The sequence below is a fragment of the Apaloderma vittatum genome, unplaced genomic scaffold (genome assembly GCF_000703405.1).
Source record: "Apaloderma vittatum isolate BGI_N311 unplaced genomic scaffold, ASM70340v1 scaffold7097, whole genome shotgun sequence".
Lineage (NCBI taxonomy): Eukaryota > Metazoa > Chordata > Aves > Trogoniformes > Trogonidae > Apaloderma > Apaloderma vittatum.
Window position 1 is genome coordinate 2,968 of NW_009724446.1, and position 27,985 is coordinate 30,952.

Genomic DNA, 27,985 nt, shown 5'->3' on the forward strand with positions numbered 1-27,985 from the left:
GTCCTGAAGGGGTTTCCAGAATGCTTACAAGCTGATATCTGTCTGCACCTCAACCAAAATTTGCTTCAGAATTGCAAAGCTTTCCGGGGGGCCAGTAAAGGCTGTCTTCGAGCTTTGGCTATGAAGTTTAAGACAACACATGCACCTCCTGGGGACACTCTAGTGCACTGTGGAGATGTTCTCACTGCTCTTTACTTTGTGTCAAGAGGCTCTATTGAAATCCTTAAGAGTGACATTGTTGTAGCCATACTTGGTAAGTAGCTCACTGCAAAGGGTCTTAAAAGAGCCAGGGGATTGCAAAGAAATATCCATTGTTGTCCTTAGTGAAGGAAATCCCTAGGTGTTTTACTCACTGTTATTTAAAATCAAGCAGAAAAATAATTTGTTTAAGGAGCAAAGTCTACATTACTGCAATAATTCATGTGCACCAAGGAACTCATGTCCTTGGAGACCTAAGATATAGGAGTGAGTAGATTTGTCCCTAGGCAAGCGGTAAACTGCACATTGAGGCAAACTAATATTGAATTACTCCAGTTCTGATTATGCTGTAAGAACCAAAGTCATGGATACCCTTTTCTTGAACAGTATATGAGGGTACTGAGACACCAAGACCCCCTATATGCTACCTGGAAAAAAAATGTGTAGCCACTTGCAGCATTCAAAATGTCTTTTAGAGGTTTTCAGAAATGTCTGCTTCTGTCCACTGAGCACATAGAAAAGGAAGACTAGACTGATACTAATAACATCCTATATTTCTTAACACATTCCTGTTTGCATAGCGTGGGGAGTTACTTGTCTTCTTTCCCAATGAAGATGTCTCAGAGAAATGTTGAATCCAGCTGGGAGCTCACTTGAAGCAGGTGATGGCTCTTACATGGAAGCAAGAAGACTTCATTAGCTACATTTTTTAAAAGTAAAATAGATAAAATCCTACCTAAATATGACTACTGATTTATTTCTCTAATTGAGCAGATGAGTTAGTAAGGATGCAGAGAACAATTGAGTAGATGAATAAGGATTTTGCTGTATAGCAACCTACTTACACCAGCCACAACATCATTCATATCTTCTCCTTTCTGTTTATTATCCGCTGTTGGAACTTACAGTGAGAAAAGTAGCTAAAGCAAAATGTGGACTGGTAGCAGCATGTTGCTATCATTCCCTTTGTAACTGATTATTCTGCTAGTACTTTGCAGCATGCATACATGAGCAGAAGTAAAAAGCTGTGCCTACACTGATCCTTCCCCGGGTTTAAATGATGTTATCAAGATAATTTGTCGTCCCATGCTGTTGCACCTCATTAGCTGGGCCAGCTTAAGGGACAAGCTAAGCAGGGAGTATGCAAGTATAACACTGTGGAATTTTTACCTTCCTGAGTGTCTTTCCCTGATTATGAACTGTGTGGTTCATCGAGGATTTAATGCCTTACATCAAAACCATGTAAATTTCTGTACCACACACAATCAAGGAAAATATGCAGACTGTTCGTGTTTTGCATGTTAAGCACATCAGGTCCCCGAGCTCTCACACTGCAGCAGAAACACAGGTACTTGCAGAGCAATGCCACTCTGTCTTTTCCAGCCTGCAGCTCCTCACATCAGAGGCCACAGTTTGGAGCCCATCTCTCCCAGGGAGTGGTGATCCAGACAGAAGGACAGTTGTGCACAGCTGCAGATGAAAAGGACTGCTCTGTGGGCCCACATGTGTTGCACAGTCCGTGAGTTAGGAGCCCCCCTGATAACTGGCTCAAGTCAATTAGTCTGGAAAAATTATTCTGCAATGGAATCACAAAGAAACTGAAAAATGATTATCAATACTTAGCCAGACACTTTTAGTTAATTCCTCTTTCTGAAAAACTGATGCACAGAAATTGAAATAAAAAACACTCAATGCTTTGTCCTCTGGTGTTGAAAAGGCTTCAGTCCAAGAGAGTTTCCACCCTGAACAAGTATTGCAACTTCATCACAGAAATCAGAGTTCTGAGAAATGTTGGCTTTGTCCACCAGTTTTCCTCAACTTGTCAGCACTGTCTGATGCTGCTGAGTATGATCTGATGAGTACTGATTTGGCAACAGTAATTCTGTGCCACATCCTTAGAAAATACAATGACCGTGGTCCTCATAGTATCTACCTCCTCTTTCAGCTTTGAAGACGAGATACAAAAGTACTGAGATATATCAACAGTCATACTGCAGAGAAGGTGTAGGCCATGAATAGGGACCTCTGTGTTCATAAATGTTAAGGCTCAAACTATTAGATTATATTGATTAATCTCTGTTATGTCACTAAATCCTGTTACATTTCGTACCTTTCACTGTCTGTCGTGTCTAATGGACTGTGTTTGGTGAAAGAAAAGCAATGGGGTTTCATCTGAAGACTTAACTCGAATAAAAAGTGATCACTTTTATTGGCAGTTTATTTCCGTATTTACTAATTTTTATTGTTAAAAATGTATGCTTTATTTCCAGTATGAAATTATCTTGTTTCAATTTCTTTTCATTGGTTATTGCTGGGCATTTGTTTTACATTCTAGGGGTATTTAGTACTAAGTTTTCCTCTCTGTAAGGATATATGCAATATAATCAGTAACCTCTTAATCTTCCTGTTGATAAGCTAAACAGACTGTGCTCTTTAGATCCTTGCTGTAAATCAGACTTTCAATTATTTTTTTGCATCTTTTCGCTGATTGCTCACCCAGTTTTCAGCCTCCTCTTTAGAAAATTGAGAAACCAGAACTACTTGCAATAACCTAAAATATAAAAGACAGAATTTTTTAATGGAAAAGCAAAAGCATGCCTGTATTCTTTTTGACCAGCCCACTGGTAAAAGTCCACTGTTTCTCAGTTGCTATGACCACTGCTCTTTTCACAACTGTTTATTCAGTTCCCCTTCAAACCACATTTTGCAGGTAAGCCCTGCAACCCTTAGTCCAGAGCATCCATTCACCGGTCTTCAGCTGCGGCTGCTCTGCATTGAGGAAGGTGAGGTGCAGATTTGAGGAAAATGAACAATTAGAGATGACAATTTTAGCAAACAGGTACCACAACTGTGTCAAGATTCGTGGAAAGAATTATTATAGTATCAAAGCAGAGGCAGCTATGTTTAAAGGGCTTCTTCAAAACAAGTTCTGCATCTTCGCAGTTTTGCGTTCCCCCTGAAAAAAATATAAAAACTAAGACATTTTCTGCCAAAATATATTTCAGCTATGGTCTATTTCTTCATGTCATTCTTAACAAAATGAGACTCCAGGCCAGACAGGTCCTAGACTCTACTGCACAACAGAGATTACATCTTTGTCACTGTAACAATATCATTTAAATCAACAAATAATGTTTTTTTCAATAAAGGAAAAAGGAACCTGCTCTAGTCATGCTGTTTTGATGGAACTGATGAAAAGCTGTGATGAAACTAGATTTTCCTTTTGCTTAGTCCAGTATATGCCTATTTTTTATTTTAATATTTTACCTTTTAATATTCAATAATAATACTTTTGATTTACAACAACATATGTGCAATGGTAATCTGATAGTATCACTTCATGTAAAATCACGTATTCTACACCATTATCATAAAGAAATACATCACTCAATTTAATGTCTTATTCATGTTTAAAATAATAATCTCCATCGAATTTTCTTTCTGCAGGAAAAAATGATATTTTTGGAGAGATGGTACATCTTTATGCAAAACCAGGAAAGTCAAATGCTGATGTGAGAGCTTTAACCTACTGTGATTTACATAAGATCCAGCGAGAAGATCTACTAGAAGTGTTGGATATGTACCCTGAATTTTCAGATCTCTTCCTCACCAATCTAGAACTAACTTTTAATCTGAGAGATGAAACTGCAAAGGTACGTACAATGAGTGATTATTTTTTTCCTTAATATTGGGCCAATTCTGTCCCATAGTTACAAAACTCAGAAATAGCAATTGAAAAAGCAAGGTTAGCAAAATTAAAAGCTAAAAGCCTGAGGCTAAATCTTATTTTTAAAAATTATAGTCACCTGATTGCTCCTACTGAAGTCGGTTAAACTTGGCAGAAGAAAATGAAATTATTCAAATGATACTAATTTAACAGGATTTGGTTCTATATTTAAATAATATTAATGTTTCAGTGAGAGAGATTTTGGATGTTTTGTTAAAGTCATGGAAAACATGGGTTTTTTCAGGTGACTACAGCCTGGGTCACCACAAGGGGAAGATTAACACTAACCATAATTGTACAGCCACACAATAAAGATAAATCAGATTATCCAGATTTATTCTGGATAGAAAATATTTAATTGCCTTTCAAATAAGAATTGTTAATTCTCTTATCCTGGAGTGCACTCTACGTCCTAGGAGATTAAAAGTATACAAGGGACTTTTCAAATTTCATTCAGTCTTCAGGCTTGCAGGGATTTCTTGGTATCTTTTTTTCCACAGGGACTGTCCTAAATGTCCCCTTTTGCACAGATTGCATCTTCAGGAAAGCAAAAAACTACCAGTGTTTCCTTCTAAGAGACGGCTGGGGCCGGTCTGAATTGGGAAAGAAAGGGGAGGTTTGGCTAGAAGGGGAGAGGGCAAAGGCCCAGCTTGTGCTGCTGAGGCTAAAGCTTTCCTTAGAAAGTTGCAGGGTGCATCAGCACTGGCCTCCAAACATGGACCACACTGTCCACAGAACGACTAATTTGCCTTTCATTATTTCTGAGATACTGCCGTTTTGTGGTTTCTGACTGTACTTTTAAGGAAAAACACAGGTTCAGCAAAAGGGAACTAAAATAATTTGGCCCCAAAGGCCTTCTAAGAAACAAGGAGACAAAGTTTTAGGCTTTAAATGATGAGGACATCTTTGCTAATCACATGTGGGTCTTTAGTTTAAAAAATTAAAACAAATATAACTTCTGACAAGAAATGTCACTTCCTTTTATTCTAAGCCTTTTTTGTAATATAAGGTCTCTCTGCAAATAGAAGACCAGTTCTATTCTTTATTTTTAAAGTCATTCTTTTCTGTTTATTTAAAAGGTCATCATTATTAATTACATGTGGAATACAATACAGTGAATTCATAGTCTAGTGATAAATTTAAGTTAAATCTGAAGGTCCACATATTTGAAAAATTCCTCAAGGATAATTAACATTAACAATTTTAGTTTGAGCAATTATTTCCTGCAACTACATTGCCATCGATGTTTTATCATTATTTTTTCCATACCTCTAAGAAAATTGAAACAAAATTCCATCTTCTGTGTTGTGCTGTAGAATACACAAAGAAAGTCCTCACTGCTCAAGTTTCTCAGAAAGTTTTCAGATGTTATTTCTCACTGCTGTACCAGCCACTAAGAAAAAATCGGTAGACTTCACAGAAACAGGGAAGAGAGGACAGGTCATCCATGCCTCTGAGCGTGCAAAACCACAGCTCTCTCTAACAATTCCAATTTGCTTTCCACTGACTATTGCAATCCAGAAAATCATCCCCCGGAAGAAGCACTTTCTGATCTTCAAAGTGTCACTCAGATCCAGATTTGTTATCTGAATAACTGGTGCTTCTGCTTCAAATTCTGCTCCTGTCCCCTTATTTATGTAAAAGTGTCTTTTTCTTCCTGCAGTTATTCCACCAGTGGGCCATCACTGAATCACTTTACCCACCGGGTTTACAATGAAGGGAATAGAGAAAGATGTAAACACTTCCCACTTGTTTCCCTCTTCCCTTCTCCCGCATGCAAATCTGCCTACTTGGGTGAGGGAAACCTCACTAGTACAGGGAAGTAGGTTGAAGCTATTGCCACAGTACAGGTATATACACAAAGAGCATAACGGGTGTTATATTTGCTTATTTGTAAATTTCTTAGTTTTAAATAAGTAGAAAGAAGAGCTAAATGCATCTTTTCTTTATCATGGCAAAAAAAAAAGGCACATCCATCTTCACAGGGAAGGGAAGTAGGCTGAAGCCATTGCAGTACAGGTATACACACAAAGAGCATAACGGGTGTTATATTTGCTTATTTGTAAATTTCTTAGTTTTAAATAAGTAGAAAGAAGAGCTAAATGCATCTTTTCTTTATCATGGCAAAAAAAAAAGGCACATCCATCTTCTGTAAGATGGATGGAAAAAGACAACGTTGTGTTTCGCTGTGGAAAGAAGTATGTGAATGAACAGTCTGATAGGGAGGAAAGAAGCGTCTAGAAAAACAAGATAATGAGGAATAAATTCTCGTTAAGAGGTTTGGAGTTTTTTCATACCTGTGCAAGTTTAGGAAATTGATAACATATGAACACGTGTCTTTCCATGTAAAATTATCATGTCGCGTTTCGCCAGCAGGTGGTGATATTGTTGGTTTTGCTCAATCTCCATGAACTTTCTAGCACTGAGCTAGAAATCTATCCCCATTAACTGGGGACTGACTGACTTATTGCTTTTCTTAAAGCTTGAACATGATTAACAGTCAATCACCTACTGAAAACCTGCTCTCTTTAGATGGCACTAATATGTCATTATGTTTCATATTTCATTAATCAAGTCCGACCTCATAATAAGATCACAAACTACTAATGATACGGATGGAGATAACTGCAAACTACGAAGACGGAAATTGTCCTTTCAAAGTGAAATAGAGAAAGGTAATTAACTTCATTTCTTACATTAGACAGCACTGCTTCATTATTCATTGGTATTTCACTTTGTAATGCTGGGTACATTAGGGACCCATCTTGGCTGTTACTGTAGCAGCTCTTGAGAATCCATCTGAGTAGCAAAACTACACTGTGCATTGTCCCCTGCATGGTTGTATAGAACTATATAACTAGCGAACATCAGTTTCACCCTTCCATGAATTCACACTCATCAGTGCAGAGCTGCTCGAACACCAAGCTATTTTATTGCATTTGAGATATATGTAAATACATATATTATCTCTTAAACTCTCTGAGACTATGTTTTAAACTCTTTGGAAAAGCTAGTCTGTTGGATTATTTATTAGTAGCACTGATTTTATTTGCTCAGAAAAGTTCTTTGTTGAACTTGATGCTAGGTAGTGTTTCTCTATGGAATTAAAACACTCCATTTTCAGTAGATTCACCACAGTCAGATCCTGATTCATATGCTACTGTGTAAATGGTTGTCCTGGCAAAAGTTCTGTGCGTTTTCTGTGCTTACATTCACCTCAGAGGCTTTTGGGAGCAATCCTAATGAGGGAAAATTCAATCAAATATTAAACTTTGACATCAGTATTCAGCACGGCTAAACACCAGGAACTGTAGATAGTAGCTGTGGTCAGACAGCAACTGTCATGAAGACAGTTAAACTGATACTTGCAATATTTTCATTTTTAGGTAAGGAAAGCGCAGTTCTTTGAATAACATTACACTTCATGGTCCAATGTTTTGTCTGACAAATTTATACTTCTGGTATGCCTGTCTTTCACACTCTGCAGTTAAACCCCTGTCTCAAATGCAGCATAATACCAATTTATAGAGTTGCATGGTAGCTGATAGTAAATGGGAGCTTCTTTAAACATACATAACAGGTATAATGCTTGATGAAGGAAGACTTTAAATCCAGAGTGTGGCTACTCAGAACAATGACATTGCTGTTGGATCAAAGAAGTGTCTTTGGGGCAAGAAGCCAAGACTGACAACAAATCTGTCAGGAAAATGTCCCCATGAAATATTCAATCTGCTCTTCACAAAGAATCTGTTGACAGAGGCACTGTGCCTGAATAACCTTCACATTTCTTATGAGAAAACATATGCTGCCACCTAGACAAGATGGAAGTGTTCTTTATGTTGTGCCTGCTGCGGAATTGCAAGTAGACTCCTCAGGTGCCAATGTGGTACCAAGACCCCGAGGCTTTTACAGTTCTTGCCCAGGTGGTTACACTGAACATTCTCTTGGAGACATGTATTAACATTACTTTTGAAAGAACATGATTTCCCACAGTTTTGTCTTTGAAAAAAAAACAAAGAGCTTGCACCATCGGGGAGAAGGGGACAAGACTGGCAACAAGCTCCTTAGTCCTGGTAATGACTGTATAGTATCTGGTAACGTCTGAGGTAGACACAAGTGCAGTAAATTGGAAGACAGTCTGAGAAGATGCAATTCTAAGAGCCCTTTGCTAAGAACTGAACATACTTTTGACCCACGTGCTTACTGACTCTCTCTAGTCCCTGTTTAGATTCTCTTTCTGTTGCCATAGCTGCAGCAGACACCTTGCAGTCACAGACTTTCAATGTCCCTTTTCTGTGGTCCATCCTACATCCTGTGTGAGATTCTAGGGTACTAGACATTAGTAACAGCTTGTGAAGTAATACTGTATTGATTTCAACACTTTCCATACAGGAAGGAGTGACATCATATGTTGATCCAGTTAGTCTATAATAATAAATATTTGAGGAAGACCCTGAAGAGTGCCTCAGAAGAGCTGGAGTAGAAAACAGAGTTCCCGAATGCACAGTTGGCAAATGCATTTCTGGTCGGAGTATTCTTAAACCTAAAAAATGTGTGTTGTGTGATGACTTTTAACAGTCATATTTCTGTTTCAGAACTACACTTTGAACAGGATAGAAACATCCTGCATTCTCACTTTTATATTTTGATATTTTACATATCACTGAATTCTGATTGATTTGTAATTATTGGGGGAACAGGGGTTGCTCATGAAATGGTCTTCTTGCTGGCATTCTTTACTTTTTAGCTGTTGACCTACTATATTATGCAGCTTGAAATTGTATTGTTTCCATCTGTAGTGTGTTCATCAGCGATTTTCTCCCTTTTGGAGTGCTAAAAATGGGATTGTGTTATATCAGCCTTTAGTTCATGCTAGCCTGATTTGGATCTTGTTGCCATGGTAACTCTTCCTGCACAAGTTTTATCAGGGGTTAAACAAAAGCAACACAGCTCTCTGTTATGCATCTGCAGTTAGTACCACTACTTTGCCAATCCCCCGCAAGACCTTCTCAGTCCACCTGTTCATATTTCCACCATTTCTTACCTGCATCAACAAAAATTGATCTTAGCTAGTACATTTGGCTCTGTGATATTGTGATTTTATAGGATAGAAAACTGCTTGAGGGACCAGCTTGTTCTCTGGTTTCCAGAAAACCTGCAACATCACAAGGATTGCCGTGCAAAAATAAACACATTTCTTGCTCTCACCCAAAAAAATTCATTTCAGGCCTTTCAGAATAGATATTCTGAATAGATAGATTTCCCAGGTGCAGGTGCAGTCTTAGTCAGTTGCTGTAAATGCTTGACAGTCAGCCAAGAAACTCTCTCCATGACTGCTTAAAATAAACAGAATTCCTGCCTGGCAGTTCCAAACAAAGCTCTCAGCTGGGCTGGCAAGTTAGTCTCCTGCTGTAAACTGAGGGACAATGAGCTGCTCCATCTACATTCAGCTGTCTCTTCCAGCAGTACAGAATACAATCCTTTCTTGCTCATTTCTCATTTTTCTCTGGTAGCTCTTCGGGAGTTAGCTAATTTCAAGGGCAATATATAGGGGCAAGAAGTTTCTTTTGCTCTGCTAGTTCTGAGTGCAGATCTATTATCCCACACTGAGGGAGGCATCACTAGAGTTGGTTACATCAATATGAAATCCAAATATATAGGTGAAAATGCAAAAGTTCCAGATAGAGTGAAAATAAATTCACTGAGAGCTTGAAAAACTGAGGCTTTGAAAACAATTTTCTGGAGTTCAAGCATTATTGTTATTGCTAGCATCTTGTTTAACTTTTTGTTAACATTGGCTCTAAAATCTCCACCTTCTTGGGACTGTTCAAATGTCCAATTAATCTCATTAAAAATATTATTTGCATTTAATTTTAACTTATGTAACCTTTAGCTGAAGGCTGTAAAAAATCTGGACCTGTTGTGGGCCAGGTATAATTTTCCTGAAGTCCTAGAAGCAATCAGATACGAAATCCTTCCCAATGAGAAAACTGATTTGAGGCTAAAACTGCACTTCTTACATAGCAAAATCATAGCCACCCTTTGTTCTTCTGACAGGGCATATAGAACCTTTCCATCATATCCAGGGTAATTAAAATACTGGCTAAATAAACCAGTATGAACATACTGACTGGGAATGTAATGATGACCTCACTGAAATAAATCCTTATTCTAGATTTTTAGCTGTGATCCAAAACCAAGAACATCATCCCACAAACTCTAGCTGAGAGGATGATAAGCATTCCAAAGGAGTTATATTGTTAAATTTGAGTCATAGACTGGCCTAGGCTGGAAGGGACCTTAGAGATCATCTAGTCCAACCTCCCTGTCATGGGCAGGGACGCCACCTCTTGACTAGACCAGGCAACACATGGGGACCAAGCAGGAATCGAACCCGCGACCTCGGTGTTGGTCCTTGTTGTCAGCACCGCGCTCAAACCACTGAGCTAACCGGTCCTAGTAACCGAAGATACAGGTAGCCAATGCTACTCAATCTTTAATCTTTGTCAGCTGGTCCAGTGAGCTCATAGAAAGGAATTGTTATCACTTTGGATGTGATCTTTAAAGGCTGCAAAAGCAAGTTCTTACAAAATCTTGCTACACAATTATTGCATGCACTTGCCCATGTTGACACAGACTGTCAGTTAAGTGAAATATAAAATGCATTTTGCAGTGTTTTATTTTTAGCATATTGTTAGCTAAGTAAACTTACACAGAACTTAATTTTAATGTGAAGAGCTGTGCTTCTTGACTAGACTTTTCCAAAACCATCTACTGATCTATTCTCAAAGTAAGCATAGAAGCCAGAGCTTTAATAAACTTCTGATTGAATCTTGATTAGTACAGCTACCTTAAGTGTGCAGGTAGGTACTATCCAGGCTAAGAAGCCAAGCCATATTAACATAGCTTTGTTGCACAAGGTGTCTAGAGTCCATGACTGGCAATATAGAAGACAAGGAGATCTTTCAGGAATTGATTCTCCTGCCGAAAATTATGAGGTGAAGCAGTACCAACCGGGAAACACCTCCCTGCTCCTGCTTTCTCCCATTCTTGTCCCCTTCCCCCAGCTTATTTAAGTGCTTACTTTATGAATAGATGGCTCAGACAAGCACGGTGCTGTGTCCTCAGCAAGTAAGCAGGGTCAGAAGCTGGACAAAAATTAAAACTCTTACTTAACTGTTGAACTGTTAGCATTATGCTGATGGAGTCTGCTTGGGTTCAATTAGAAAAGAGTTTCTAATATTCAGCTAGAGTGTCAGGTGGTTAAATGACCAGGAAATATCATGGCTGGCAGCATATTCCTTGAAACTAGACTTTATGTCACTGAAATCTTACCTTCAGCATGAAACCCCTAACAAAAATGCTGTCATCAGAGACCCCATCACTGCAGTTTTCCATCCGCTCCTATTATTGTTATTATTATTGTTTTGCTGTTCCCACAGTGCCTAGGAGCCACCTCAGGGAGCTTACACAGAAGAGTCTTGTTTCCCCAGGAGTTGCTCCCAGAGAGGCTGTTCCCAAATGCCAACTCTGATCAAAGTGTTGTATGCAGTCACACATACCCATAGTCATCCTTTGAAAAACAGAAAAGAAAAAAAAAAATGTAAGAGTAAGAATAGTACAACAGTGAAAACTGAATTCCTTTTAAGGAAAAGAGAATTCTAAATTTTATAGGAGAACTGCTTTAGCCTTTGCCCTGAATTCCTTTTGAGGTGCATGTTTATGATTCTTTGTTTCCGATTTTTTAAGTATAGTAGTATTTCCTGAAGTATTAATAAAGAATTATCCTTCTGTTATTATCTGATTAGCATTGAAGTTGATAGAGACAAGCCAGAGAGAGCAAAGAAAATCCAGAGGTAAGGCTCTCACCTCATCCCTAACACTGTACTAAAAATGGCACAAAAGAATAAATGAAGGATTGCATACTTGCTTCAACTTCTAAATACTTGCGTTTTAAAATGTATATCAAATTCAGTTGTTTATAACTGGCTCCTTTCTTAGTCTTAGCAACCTGTTCCAGTGCTTCACCACCCTCATAGAAAAAAATCGCTTCCTAATATCTAATCTACCCTCTTACAGTCTGAAACCATAACCATTGTTCCATCATCACATTGTCTGATAGAGTTTCTCCTCTTCTTCCCTGGCATTTGTAAAGATTGTGGGGAACGCATCCTTCTCCTACTGGAAAATAAATCCACTAAAGTTCTTCAAACTGTTTCCCATAACACTTGTTTGCAAATCAGTACAGTTTTCTCTCTGAAGATTTGTAATTCCCTAAAATTGAGCAATAAGGAGTGAATAGAACTTGTGAATTAAAAATCAATTCTCATCTGTTATTGGAAGCTTCTGAACGAATGTAATTTTCAAGTAAATATATTAACTGTAGATTGGCTTAAGACATCCCATCCGAAAGATCCAAGTCAAGAAAGGATGGCAACAGGAAAAAAAGTCTCAGACAACTTGTTTGTTGATTTCATTGTATCTTGAAGAAATCCAAACTACTTTAACTTTTTTCTTTTATTCTTAGACATACAAAACACACGGCAAAAAACTATATCTTTGCCATAGCAACAGTTACCTGACGAATGACCAGACACTGGGTTGCTTTTCATTTTCATTTTTACAACCAGTTGGCTTCCACCTTTTTGATATCCTTCCATTAACTAGTCTATCAGAAAGCATTCAGTTATACTTAGCAATGTGCTCCATACCAGTCACATTCAACTAAGTAAGAAGCAAACAGCAAGGAAAAATCATTAGAAGCCATTTAGTTAGCAGTTTGATAATCCTAAATTCCCAGATAGACATTCTATTGAATAGACTTCTCTGGAATCACCCTTCACTATATATGAGTCCTGTTCCACAGTACCAGTAATTTTTGACATATTGCATAAATGTTATGTACCCGTTATATTGTTCCTACAGGACCAAGTCAATAGCAGTGATTTCAGGAATTAGGTTTACCATTTTCCCTGATTTATTTTATGCTGCTCCTCATATATAAGGTGGAAAACATAGGCATAGTTTGAACATCAGTGTTCAAATTATGCACAACAGCTTCCATTTTTTGACACCTTTGAGATTTTGCACTTTTACAACCCTGTTTGTGACATTATATTTAACAATGCTTTGTCACTGAGTGTTCATTCCAAATATTTCCTCCCCGTGATGCATGGGTGGGCACATAAGGCATTTTTCTGCTCTCTGACAAAGTAACTGACAGCTTTAAGTTGAAGAACAGATAGCAAATACTCATGATGACTAGAAAATATTTTATTCATATGTAGGATAGACAGACTGATCACCACAGGAGTATTTGTGAATATCACCTAAGAAAGAGCTAATAGCAGTTGAAACAAAATACTTGCTGGGAATCTGAAGATCTGCAGACTATTCCTCCATCCAAGTCACAGTGTGAATATCTCCTTACCAAGGGATGTACTTGGTGTAGCATTAAATAATTTGGTAATTTTTTCCAAAGAAAAGGGAAGATGTCGTGTCTGGTGAACAGATTTATAATTATGCACATTATGTTAATGATAAGGATTATCTGGTTTATGGTTTGGGAAATAAATTGCTTTCTGCGGGGGTGAGGAAGTCACTCACCTCATTTCCTGCACAAAATTGAATTTGTCTAGGCATATTATAGGACTTCTTACTGGATGGTTGAAAAAGGGACAGAAAATTTGCCAGCTTTTGAATCACTAGGCTACTAGCTTGATTAAGTGTGACAAATTTTAGTTAATGAAATTACAGTAATATTGAACAATGCTCCTCCACATGTAATATATTACTGACACTTTCACCAATACTATTTGAAGCAGACAGATAAATTAAGAGAAAGTATGTCTAGATCGTGCAGACTGCCACTGTCTGAATAATGTAAAACTTCAATATTACAGGCTGACCATGGCACACAGAAGAAACTTGTTACTCTGGTAACCGCCTCACCAAGCTGGATGTTGTGCCAATATTTCTGTCTGTCACAGCTATATTCCATTGCCCTCGTGACAACCTCGTTTCTCCCCTTCCTTTGCCAGTGCAAGTGCAAAAAAAAGCAGGACACAAATCTTCTGATAATTACTGTGAAGATCTTGGAATTTAAAGACAACAAATGTCAGAGGACATTGCCTGTAAACTTGGCAAGTATCCAAAATGCATAACAGGCTAAAAAACGTCCAACAAAGACTGTAAATGATGTTTGTACATATTTGCACATCTTCAGCAAAATGTGACTTCTACCAATCAGAATCAGAGAGTGAAACTTGGCTTACTGGAAAAGGAATGAGGAAGCAGTAGGATAAGGGGTTTTTTAAACGATGAGGTTTATTTTGGAAACAGAAGAGAAAGGAGAAGAGAAACCTTTTGAAACCTGGAGTCTGTGCGATAGAAAGTGACCTTATCCATACATACAGATACACAGATAGAAAACTCTTCTGGAAAGTTCATTCCAAACCAATGACTGGATTTCACTACAAAAGGAAGGAAAAACTGGAGGAATTCACATTCTGAATAAAGCACTACTTAGATATTATTTGTAACATATTTCCACTGAGTTACAGAGTCACTGCTAAGCTGCTGAACTGCAGTACAGAGCTTGCACCATCACCAGGGCCTGAAGAGCCAAATCAAAAATGCAGTTTCCATTTTAACTCCCACTCTAGGTACAGAGCATCACAGGATTATTCTCCAGGCAGAAAAATATTTAACATTAAATAAGAGCATTGTAAAACTAAAACAACTTCCGACTCACTGAATGTAGCCAGATGGCTAGCAGATAAAGCAATGGCAGTAAAGCCAAAGATGCATATTTTGAAATAGATTAGCTGAGAAACAAATCTTCCCTGATTTCAATAGGCAGGATACTACAATCAACAGATTCCCGCTTTCCTTCCAATTTCAGTGAGTTCATTATACCTGGACAGCATTTGGAAATGCATGTGTTCTCTTGTTCTGATATAGAGGGAGACTAAATGCAGATATACAAATTGAATTATCCTGGGTTTATAGCAGTGTAATTGTTAGCAGAATCTGGCTTCTTGTTTCTAGATATTTTAGTATTCTACGAGTACGACAGATAAGACAGTCTGCTACACATCAACTGCCATACAATTTTTTTCATTAGAGTCTCGATGACCTCCTCTTAAAATTAGTCCACCGATTGATTTGTATTGCACAGGGTGCTCATTATAGCTAGCATTAGTGCACAAAATCCCATCAATGTAAAAAATTACCCTAAAAATGTCAATTTCAAGCTTTCATTAGAAGGTCTTTTTCACAGGTTGAAGTCAGTCAAGCAGTAAGTAATTAAGACAATTTAGTGTAGTGTAACTGTGCGTATTTCACCATATATTCCTGCAAGAAAGCCTGGGAGACATCTACATTAGAATTTTCTTATGAAGATTTGTTTGGGTTTTGTACCATTTTGGAGACTGGATTGCAGAGAACATGGCACTTATCTTTTGAGTCTGAGCATCCCCCAAGAGCTTTATCCTGCCACTCCACCTCCATCTCTGTTGATGCCTTCGCAGTGTCAGAATATCATCAGCATCACTTATAGCTAGTCATCCTGCTTAACAGAAGCAGAATAAAGTCACTTCAGGCCAGGGCTCTGTTAATTGCCCTTGGAAACTCTAGAGGGTACATTTACAGCAGACCTGCTTTAATATTGGTTTTATTTTGTTCACCATTACCTGCCCTCACTGCTCACAGATGTCTGGACTCCTGCAGAGTGCTCTGTACAGATACTACATTCTTTTTATGTGCAGATAAAGAGGATTAGATGCGGTCTCAGTTTCATTTCCTTGTAGTGACCAGAAAACAGAGAAGAAACCTAGGGAATATACTAAAAGTTGTCTTAACTGCTGCTGTAGGCAGTAAAGAAAAAAAAAGCATTCCTGAGCTATGTTGATTAGTAATTAGCACAAAGCAGATGGGAAATCGGGCTGTCTCCCCGGGAAGTTAATGCAAACTAGTTACAGTATTTATATGTTGTTGAGACTACCCTGCTAAAAATGTGTTTTAAATAAATAGCAGAACTGGAATTATCTTGATATTTCAGTTAAAAATAGGTAAAACCAAATACTGAAGTGGAAATTAGCTTCAAGTTTATACTGAAAAGAGATCAGGACTTCTCTATATTTATAAATGACTGTTCTTGGGTTTGAATCCTATTTAATTTTTACAATGTGTTTTTTAAGGCATCTGCCTTGATTCTACTTTTACTTGCCTGTTCTTAAGAGGACTGAATCTGCTCTTCCTCACTACAGACCTTCAGTGTGATTAATGAAAGATTCATTCTCAACTTGATCGGTACTCTGCTACCATATATGTCACAGCATGGGGCATATTTTTCTTATGCAATAGATTGGATGTTCAGAGTATTGCAGTTAATTCTAAGGCTAAGGAATACTTTGGAAAGTACTTTTGAGATGATCCTGCAAAGACAGACAAGGAAATCCCTTCTTTTTGTACCGACAGGGTTTCTCTCTACCATATCAATCCTAAACATAGGTTCAACAGACTGTGGAGAAATATGCTCTCTATTTAAGTGGGCCCAGACATTTTGAGGTTGAGCGGTTGATTAATACATTTCCCTTTTCTGGGAAAAGAATAATCAGCAAAGATGCTCTCATGTGGGCATAACTTAAGTGAGTAATTCTGATTTTTAGTATGACATCCATGACTGTTATTGTTTCAAGATTGTGAGAAATGCCTAGAAATGTGAGAAATTGCAAGAGGGAATGATATAATAAAATAATCTGTTTAAGTACTGGAATATAAGCCTTTCTCAAATCTCATCCTCACCCAGAAAAAAACAGCAAGTAAACATGAAGGCTGTGTTGGATAAAACCTTTGCTGTTTTGATAAAAGCAACTTTTTGCATAATGAGCTGTGTATTAGAGACTATGAATCCTTACTACATACATGCAAATGTCTTCTAGGACTTCAGAAGAAATATAAATCTCTTCTGATATAGGAATCAAAAAAGTCTTTAAAGTTATTTATTTAATAGACAGTGAACTTCCTAAATAATATAACAATCATTTCCATCCTCAGGTCAGAATGCACTACAGCATAATTTCATGAACTTCTTGTTATTGTACACAATTATTTGTATTTAGCAGATTATTTCAAAGAGAACGATCAGAGTGATCCTGAACCCTCTGGAGACACCACCATATACTATCAATCTATCAAGAAACAGTGTGAGGAGAAAAAGAGTGGGTCATCATCTTTTGTGTCCTCCATTGAAGATGAGCAAAAGCCCCTGTTCTCTGGGATAGCCGATTACCCATCTGTAACAGAGAAAACCACAGAGGTGGACTTTGAAGAAATGGTTCATGCCACAGAAGAAGTTCTTACTGACAAAAGAAGCAATTCTTGCAAAGGTAATCCAGCTGTTCCTATTTTGTAGAGTTTGAGTAGATGTATTTTTTAGTCTGACTATCAAAAATCATTTTCTGAATTGTTCTATTGATTCTTTACATAATATTTACTTTTGTGTTTCCTGAAAGCTTAGCAAGAAAAGATATTTCAGATCAAAAATTATTTCTCAAGAGGGTTAATGTAGTTCAATACACTGGCTGTGGGACTGGATTACAGAACTTCCGAAAGGCTATTTCAGGCTTTATTAATAAATCATCTTGTAACTGAACTGCCTTAGGAAATTCGTTTAAACAAACTTTTTAAAATTGTCAGCTGATACTGGACTTCACTGGATGAAAATTGCACTCAAAGCTATAAATAATCTCTGCAAAGTTGTGGGATGTGACAGGTTTGGGTGACAGTAAAACATCCCAGATAATGAGAGCGAGATAAACCTAGTGATGTTTGTACAAGCACAAAAAATGTTTGCACAAGCACAAAAAATGTTTGCAGGTAACTAGTATCATCCTCTGTATTGACAAGGCACAATGAAAATGAAGTGAAAAAAATTCCTAATAGCCTGAAAGAATGTTATCCTGTTTTGCTGCACATGTTGGTAAAAAGAGTGTCATTACATCACACAGAACAAATCCCAACTACTGAAAGCAAAACACATGAACAAAGATTCGAGGGTTTGTATATGACAAATGATCAGAAACTATTAAGCAATCTCAGTTACTTTTACATGGTGTTAAGTCACATAATTAAAATTACATCTAATATACTAAAATATTAATTTTCTCAGTGATATGAAGGGGAATTAATGAAAAGTCCTGCATTAATATACAATTTAAATATTGCTGGAAGTTCAGTTGTAATTTTTTCAGTCTGCAGTGAAGAATTACATATTTTCTCTTTGATGCTGTTTTCCCCAGCAGTTTATTTCCATTGAGACAATTTAATCATTTAACCATCATTCAATAAGCTTTCGATTTTAGGCTACAATTTTAAATGAACTAATGATTAATCATCTCAAACAATGTATTTTTTACATCTCAAAGGTATGAATATCTGAAGTCTGGTCTCCTCTGGTTAAGGCTATATAAATCTGCGTCACATAAACCTGTTGCATACATACTGCAATTTGAAAACTTACCTTTCCCCTACCAATAGCCAGAAATGTGTCCTTGCAGCTATAGCAACGTTTTCCAAGGCAACCTATTGCAGATTTTATTTGAGCTAAATTTAGAGTGTCTAAAGGTTACATATTTTGATTAAGACCACATTCTTTTTTTCCGCTTTGTAATCTAGCACATCCAGTAATGTGTGTGAAAGCTCATTACCTTTCTAGCAACTTTCATAAACACTTCAAAGTCAGTAAAAGAAGATCAGCTTTGATTGATATATTTTTTAAGCAAAAATCTTACTCGTGTTACTAATATAAGTAGTTATAAACATAACAAAATTTTGAAATAAACTCTGCTTTTATGTGTGTATGTTTATAGTCCTTATATAGTATGGGACCTTATAAATCTTGAAAACAAATGCACTGGTAAAAAGCCACTGCAATTTATTACTGCTGTAACTGATTTGTATTTCATTATCTTTTTCATTTTAAGCTTTAGTCATTACTGTCAATGAATGGAAAGACTATTAATAATGTATTGTATAATGTGGGCAGAAACTGGACAAACTTCTCTCTCATAATCCCAAAATGGAACTTAGAACATTAAAACATATGGCTCTTTTGAGAAGAGCTGATAATTTTTCTGTAACTGGTTATCTGTGTGTTGCAGGAAACCACTATCTTCACTTGATCGTTATTTGGGCTGTAATATTCCTCAAGCCCTGGAAGATTATACAGTTGTAACCATTTGGGGGGCTTTTCTGAGGTTACTTGTGTATGTGGAAGTACTGGAAAAGGTGCTTAATACAGTACAATACCGAATCTTAGTGTGTATTAACTTGCTTATAGTGTATGAACTTATTTTTTTGATTTGTGTGCCAATTCATTTGCTTTGTCACAAATTAAATGTTTACTGTAATAGTCTACAAACACACGTTCTGGGACAAAAAATAGTTGTGATTTCCCTGGAATAATCCAGGGCATTGAAAAATACATGATTTTATTGAATGATTTATTGTGTAAAATAGTCAACAATGTGGTTTTACAAGACATACAGAAAGAGTGAAATGTATGGCCTATATTTTCAGATTTTACTCTTGAAACTCACTGCTTAGAAGTCAGTCCACCGGATTTACAACATCCATGGAAATGTATGGCCTATATTTTTAGTTTTTACTCTTGAAACTCACTGCTCAGAAGTCAGTCCACCGGATTTACAACATCCATTGCACCCACACCCACAGTTTAATTTTTTTCCTATGAATTTGTCATAGTCTGCTCTCTTCACTTTGCTGAGAGCTTTCCATCATCTTTGGGCACTACAAATTGTGCCATGTGTGCCTGCTAAAACCAAATTACATGCTTCTGTGACACCGTTTGCCTCTTTCTTTCTGTTGGCTTAAGTGGCTGAGAAGCTGAACAGTTTCCATGCAACCAAGATGAAAACTCTTTGCCCTTCCTCTGCCCAGTGCCTAAAATCAGTTATAGGTCATGTCACATGAAATTCAAACACTCTCTACAGCTCCAGGAAACCTTCTACCACCTGCTCACCAAAGATCAGATAATGCAGTAAGCACTTCTCTGATAAAAAAAAAAGAGAAGTCTCCTCTTCCACTAGGAGTCATGTAGTGAGAGCTCCCCTTCCTGGCTAAATCTACTTAAAATACTAAATCTGAGCAGGATTTATTTTATTTTATTCCTTTACTTAGAGCAACACCGCTCAAAGATGTGTTTGAAAAGGATTAGCTAATAGCATTTGGACAAACCTCTCACATGTCACCCACACTGTGTTTTCTTCTTTCTTTGAAACGTGGCTCTGGCTGCTATGGTTGCTTAGAAAAAAAAATTCTCATGTGTGAAAAGAATTTAACCTATGCTGAGTTAGCAGCAGGCAGTGCCAAGAGAAGTGTTAGGAGAAGCTCTGAGCAAACCATTCAGGGACTACTGAGTGAGGTGGGATTCAAATCCAACTGCTCATACAACGGAGACTGACACCTTATAGGCAGTAAAGGATTTTGTCCGGCTCTATGTTGAAGCAGCAGCCTGAGCACAGTAAGAACGTTTAATACACGTGGAACTTTGTGTAGTTAAATAATTAAAAATAAAACCCTAATAGGAGTTGTACTGAGCAGGTGTTAAAGTTTTAACAGCCTTTTTTATCACATTAGAGGAAGATCTGAGTGGTGCTGGGCAATTTTTGATGACAGATTCAGTCAAAGTAACAAAGGCTTGGGCGGGAGGGGCAGATGTAGAAAAAGCACTGTTTAACCAAAGTATAATCTCTGCAAAGCTCGGAGTAAGATCTTCATGCTAGATCTGATAAGGTATGCACAACTAGTATATCCCATGATAAATAGTTTGTAACCTTTTCCCAGCTTGGTGAACAGGAGAAACAGCCTAGAGTCAAGAATGTAAGCCAATTAATAAATCCACAGGGGTGTAAATTCCAAAGAATGTCACCTGTAGGCTCTGCAAAGCTCAGGGCAAGATCTTCATTCTGTATCTGCTATATGGAGATATAGATATATCTGATATATGCATATAAGGATATATGCAACTAGTATATCCCATGGTAAATGATTTGTAACCTTTCACCAGCTTGGTGAACAGGAAAAACAGCCTAGAGCCAAGAATGTGAATTAATTCATAAGTACGCAGAGGTGTAAATTAAGCAAACAGAAAGAGAAAGAAGAGCTCAGATCAGAAACTTGAGTTCTGTTTGGGTGGTAAGGTGTAGTGTTCACCACAGAGATCCAAGAACTGTCAGGGAAGAGACAGATGGAATTTGGGCACAGCAGGTACAGCGTGACACCTGGAGCAATGACTATTTTTTTCAAAGGGCTGGAGATGAAGAAATAAATATAAACGACTCATTGAAAGAGTAAGTACTTTATATATTGTATTATGATATATAAGCTTTAGAAGGGTAACTACATCAAGCAAGGTAGCTGAAACTCCGCAGTAAGTTCCTTATAATAGGTGCTTTTTTTCTTGAAATAAATTTATTTTGTGTTAATCCAAAATTTTACCTAAAAAAGAAAAATATTTCCCATAAATCTTCATTTAACACTCAAGTGATCTCTGAGAGACCCATCAATGCTGAATATTTCATTGTTTTAAAATTTACAAATTATTAAAAAAATATCAACTGACACCTTTCACCCCACAGTACTGTGACGATCCCTGAGACATGCTTTACACAATGATGTAAGGGTTGAGTTGGAAACTAGTGATGCTAAAATTGCATCAATGAAAGTCAATTTCCTTTCTGAAAATAATTAGTATCCTTTTGCAAGCAGTATGAGCTGCATTAAATGGCCTCTGTCTCAGAGAAAGCACAGTACATTTCACCTGCCTTGTTAAGAAAAGCAGTGTTAGTTATCGGTAAGAAAGACAAGTAGCTGAGGTCAGGGAACCTTCTCCAGAGAGGGCATTCGAACACACTGTAATAATGCATGCCCAGTGCGTTAAAGGCAATGCAGCATTTCCTCCTGTTACACCAAAAAGCTAAACAGTAAATACACTTCAACAGCACATTCAAGGGCAAGAGAAGAGGTTTTGGGCAGGTGTCTGAAACACGCAGTCAGAGGCATTCAAGTACATCATTTAATGCATTTAAGTTAGAACAAATATTTCTAATTCCAATGAATAACCAATTGCTAAAAAAAAACACCTTGAGAAAATCAGGGATTCATTGGTAAAATAATAGAAAGAAAACTAAAGAAATAGGAGCCATCCAGCAGCAGGACTCTGATGATGCTGACTAGATACAGCTGCTTATTTATCTACAGCTTCAAAATGTTAGCACAGAAGTGACCACGTTTATCTTTCCTCAAATAGTAGAAACAGAGTTGTTCAAGCAGTGTGCCAATATACCAATTTGACTTTCAAGGTTTTGAGAAATGCAACTGAGTGGGATGATTGAGGAGTGCCAAGATCCCTCTAACAGCATGTATATAAATCTATACTTTTATATGTTTTGTTTTTTATCAGATATCGGTGATAAAAGAAACTGGGAGCAGGAGAACATCCAGGAGTACCAGGACTCCCCGACTCAGTCAGCATTGCCCAATGTTACATGGGGCATCTGTGAAACTGAAAGTGATTTTATATACGGGGAAGTGGAGAATCGTTTGGATTTACTTCAAGAACAACTCAACAGGTAAAACCCAAAATATGACCAGAAAAAACACATATGCAAATGAGTAAATAATACCACTGATATTAATGACACTACAGGAGGAATAAATTTGCACAGGAATTTTACCTTGGTTGTCTATGCATATTCTTAGTTCATCATCATCGTAGACTGGCCTAGGCTGGAAGGGACCTTAGAGATCATCTAGTCCAACCTCCCTGTCATGGGCAGCGACGCCACCTCTCGACTAGACCAGGCAACACATGGGGCCAAGCGGGAATCGAAACCGCGACCTCGGTGTTGTCATTGTTGTCAGCACTGTGCTCAAACCACTGAGCTAACCAGCCCCCTAAACATCTTCTAAGTTCAGCCTCCCAAATTCTTGGAAATGCCTATTCTGGGAATGCTGAGTACAATATTTTTAATTCATTGCCAGAATATTCATGTCACTCACCTCTAGATACCCACATTAACTACTCGGAATTGCCTTGCAGAAGAGCCTTTCTTCTCAGCTGACTGTTTAAGACCAGCTTTTTAACCAATAAGCTGTACTGAGACACCTAAAGTTTTTACATTTAAATCTTACCTCACCAAGAATGCTGTTCCTAGATACTTACATGTCCACAAAATGGCAATTTTCCATATCTTCAGTATCTGAAGTAATTTATTTTGCAATTGTCTCTATAATAAGTAAGTCATGGGAGGATGCAAAGGCAAAAACTTATAGCTGTTACAACAGAAAACAGAGGCTTTCTTTGTCAGAATCCAGTATTACCTTTGTGTAATAAAATTCCTCTCCCACCCCTCTTCTGCTCTCAGATATAATACTCTTTGCTGGCAGCCAAGCAGCATAGCTTATAGCATCTTAAAAATACGGTTACAGAATTTTGATCCATTCTACACTATAATTTACCATGTAATTTCACCTAATTTTAAATTGCCCTATGCTCAGGTCTGTGGCTTTTTTATTATTTTTACTTTGCAATTCCATTACTTTCAATATTTTTCCATGACAAATACTATGTCACGCACTCAACCCTAATCATACATTAGTAGCTCTTCATTGACATTCTGTGCTGGGCATTTTAGCAATTAGTTTAAAGCCAGGTTAACTACATATTGCTTCCTTCATCTACCATAAACCAATCAAACCATAGTATTTTTCATTTCTGAATGCTATATAGTCCATTTAAAAGACATTTTTTTAACATATAAGCCTAAACTGATGTAATTTCTAATTGCACTGGAGTCCAGTAATCTAACTGTTACATAACTAAACAGCTGCATGTCCCTATAAACGGTGCGGTCTTTCAGTTACATTTCTTTTCCTGAAATCTTAACCTCTTGAAACTGAAGTTATATCTCAAACTTACCCACAGTTTTGTCAAATTCTTACGCAAGTTCTCAGTATTTTCTTGAGTGGGAAAATCCCTTTTATTGTTTTATCACTTATCAATGTTGCCGATAAACTAAGATTTTAATTTTTATGGATTTTATCAAATCATTTTATTCTTTAATTCTTCTCATTTTTTTTAAATCTTTTCACACTTTCACCATTTTGGGGCTTTGCTGGGTCTTCTACAAATATAACAAGCAATATTGTTTCCTGCTTATGTCTGATCTGACCCGCTGGACTAAAAAGCATGGTCACTTCTTCCTGAACTTTCCTATGCCAAGTTAGAAGCTTGGCGTAACACTCAAATTATTATATGGATATAGAAGGCTGGAAAGCGACTGTACAAGGAATATGTACATAGAGCTATCTCTCTCCTCTTTAAGCAATTGGAATTTCATGGAGACCATCGGCCAAGTATCTAAGGTTCTCCTGCTTATTTATCCTTGGGTGGAATGACATGGGCTTGTTTCAAATTTTGGAGAAAGGAGGGAGAAGTTATATATGCAATGATGATGAGTAAATACTACTGGAAGTATTCTTTCACTTGAAGTACCAGGAAACTCCCATGAAGTGCTGATAAAGTAAGAAGGGAGCAATTTTAATTCAAAGCCAAAGAAATCATTGATGCAAGCCCTCCAATTCTAAATCCCTTTTATTCATTGAGACGTTAAGGCCCACGTTTAGCAGACGGAAGCTCTCTGGATGGTGGCACGCTGCTGCTGCGGCTGCAGCTGCTGGTGCTGCAGTGTTTTCCCCTGCGGCATCTGCATCCTCCCTGTGTGAGATCATCGTGAAGAACCCGGGGGAGCTGAACACTAGTGACTCTAATGCCCAGGTTTGGGCTTTTCTTTACGAGAGCTGATGCCACAAAAGCAACTTCTCCCAATAAAGGAAGAAACAGCATGCTAAATAACCTCTGGGCATACCTTTTGGATTAATTTTATAGACACTTTTATAAATAAATGACACAGGTAATGGACAACTCCAACGTGATAAAACGTTAATATCTGTGAAGCACCTGGTGAAAGCAAAAATCTGTCAGCACCGGATCACTTCTGCTACTGTAGGGAGCCCAAATATTAACACTCACAACATTAAAGGCTGCCGACAAGGATTTGTTTACTCTGCCAGAAGATGAGTTGCAGTACCGAAGGCTGTACATCTCTCTTACAACCTGTCAGAGCATGCTCTGTAACCTTCCAGCAGCTGCGGAGGCACAATAGGCGTTACCTGTTGCCGAATTTATCACGCATCTTGGCAAGACCATTTGAAAATCATCTCAGTGCCTGTGGCACTGTAAGTACGGACAACATAAGCAGTTCAAGTGTTTCAGAAGTCTTATACAAATTTATGACAAGGGAAAGAAATAGAAGAAAACCTACTAAATTTGAACTTTAGAAATGCTGACAGTAATTCTGAGGTCTGAATAAGTCTGGATAAATTTTCACAGGAAGGAAACTTGGGGTGTTGGGTTTTTTTAATGATCTCAAAAGCATCTTTCATTTTCTAACTGTGTAAAAACACAAATGCAGTTTTCTGCTTATTTCAGTGCATTTTATTATCATTGTGAATGTCAGAATTAATTGTCAGATGCACCAGAATAGTGTCCCATCCTCAGCCGATACAAATCATTTTAGTTACAATGAAGAGAGTACATTTATTCCTGTTAATTTCAACGACCTGGTCCCCCGTCTAATTTTTTGTTGCAAATATAAAGGACAGTAATAAACTCGTCAGTAATGTGGCAAAAAAAAATACCAGAGACAGGCATGCACACGTGTTCTGCAAAGGAAAGAGAGAGCCAGCAAGTTTTGGAAGGGCTCAGCACTCCCTCTTCTGTTCTTTCCTGTTTAAGACATGGTCATGTCATAACAAGCAATAGTGAGCTTAACTAACAAGCTGCAGGTGCATCCTGAATGCAGCTGTAATCATTGTGTTAAAATATACCTACTCCTGGTCGTGAATTAACAGATTTTTGTTACTCCTCTAGGCTTGAATCCCAAATGACTGCTGACATCCAAACCATCCTGCAACTTCTACAAAGGCAGTCAACGCTCATTCCACCTGCCTACAGCATGGTGACTGCAGGGGCGGAGTATCAACAGCCAGCGATCCAGGTGATGCAAAAGCTTCAGCCTGCAGCATCGATTAAAACAGACAGAAGTTTCAGTCCTTCATCTCAGGTATGTACAGGTCCAATAAGATCAAAAGAGGGTTGCTAATCTTTTTAGCTTATCATGGAAGAGATGCATACCCATCTAGCTGGTGTTCACTAGTGTAAAGTATATTAAATTATTATTTTGTCCTAGTAGATCCTCAGTGGACTTAGACACCACAGTCTCAGAGGCCACATTTGCTGTGAGGATTGTAGAGATCCATACGATGATCTTACAATCAGACCGATTTACTTTATTATCATGCTCTTCAAAAAGTTAGACATGGCTATAAATCACAAATACTTTACAAGCATCAGGCCTGCCTGCATGGGTGCATCTGGCATAGGTCCTATTCGTGAGGTCTTGAGAAGCACAATGACTGTGTTTTCCTCAAGGTACAAGCCAGACAGTTCCAGCTGACACAGTGATGTTTATACACATATAGAAGTGGGAGGGCCTAAAACCAGTTTTATGTCCCATCCCTGGCTACTGCTGGAACTATGACTATACAGAACTGTGATATACCTGCGTTTCCCAATACGTGTTTTCCACAGCAGTTCTGTTCAAGGAAAATTCAATGATTTTCCAGATTTGTTTGGGATTTCTGGAGTTTAACAGCTCGGGCATATTATTTCCGAACAGGCTGCTGCAGGTCTAGGAATCCCAAATCAGTCATGTAGCACACAATTAGTAAATCCAGCGTGCTTGGCTGTGTCAGATTCCTCGTGCATATGCTGGAACACGTATGGGCACAGTAAGTACAACACATCCAGAAGGCATCAGTTCACGTGCGTAGAGATTATCAGGGCAGCCAATGTACAGCAGTACTTTTCAGAAGTGTAAACTTACTGTGCCTACACCTTCACAAAACATTCACATTTATCTCTGACCAAAAGTACGGCCACCCTCTGCCAACGTCAGCAGGCGCATTGCACACATCACACAAATTCTGAGTTTAAAAGTGAAGAACAACTGAGTGCTGAGACTGGAATCCAAAGGGTCCTAGTGTTCAGAATGATACAATTCCAGAGTTATGTTCTGAAACAAAACTGGAAATTTAAGAATGTTGAAATCCTTACTATTAGATCGGGTCTCAGGAATAGTCAGTCCTTCAGAAAGGGCTGTTCATATGTGCATCTTTCTGTCAGACGGGCAGGTCTGAGAAGGGGACAAGACACCCAGGCTTCTCCAATTAATTAACAGAATTGCATTCAATTACATTAACTCAAACGCAGTAACATGTAAAAAAATACCAGTACACTACTTCATTTTCAAAAATGGGTTTCCAGCAGCCATCTGAATGTGCTAATTTTGAGCAGAACAAGAGCCTGGAAGAGACCAATTTAATTATTACCATCTTGTTTGTTCTCCTCCCTTCCAGTGTCCTGAACTTCTAAACCTTGAAAAATCGAAACTTAAATCCAAAGAATCCCTCTCAAGCGGAGTGCAACTTAACACAGCCTCGGAAGACAACCTGGCTTCTTTTTTAGATCAAGAACGTGACCAGTCTGTAGAGCATCCCCCACAGCCTTGTAAAACTTATCATCTCCCACCAATCAGGCACCCCTCCTTGCCAGAATCTTCACTAAGCACTGTAGGAATCTTGAGTCTTCATAGGCATGTTTCTGATCCTGGTCTTCCTGGGAAATAATACTTTTATACTATAATTTCACATAAAAATGTAAGTGCTTTTAATGGCTGATTTTCCTTTTTTTTGTATTTAAATCCTCTATACTTGACTCAGGGGCTACAAGGAATATACCATTATATGCAAAAGTACTGTATATTTTCCTAAATCTGAAGCTTGTAAGGTAAAGTTGAGCAGTTCTGATGTAAATATATATATATACACACACACTAACTGTATGTTCCAAAT

At 37.8% G+C, this 27,985-nt stretch overlaps 1 protein-coding gene across 1 annotated transcript; it reads left to right on the forward strand.

Annotated features, from left to right (window-relative positions):
- Window positions 1-27,760, forward strand: LOC104276250 (potassium voltage-gated channel subfamily H member 7-like; the record flags this gene model as incomplete). Its single annotated transcript, XM_009872489.1, has 7 exons — window positions 1-253; window positions 3,646-3,851; window positions 6,501-6,600; window positions 17,053-17,316; window positions 22,413-22,581; window positions 25,944-26,136; window positions 27,491-27,760. Coding segments are annotated over 7 exons (1,455 nt in total), but the record flags the coding sequence as incomplete, so codon positions are not given.
- Window positions 27,761-27,985: the final 225 nt, after the last annotated feature.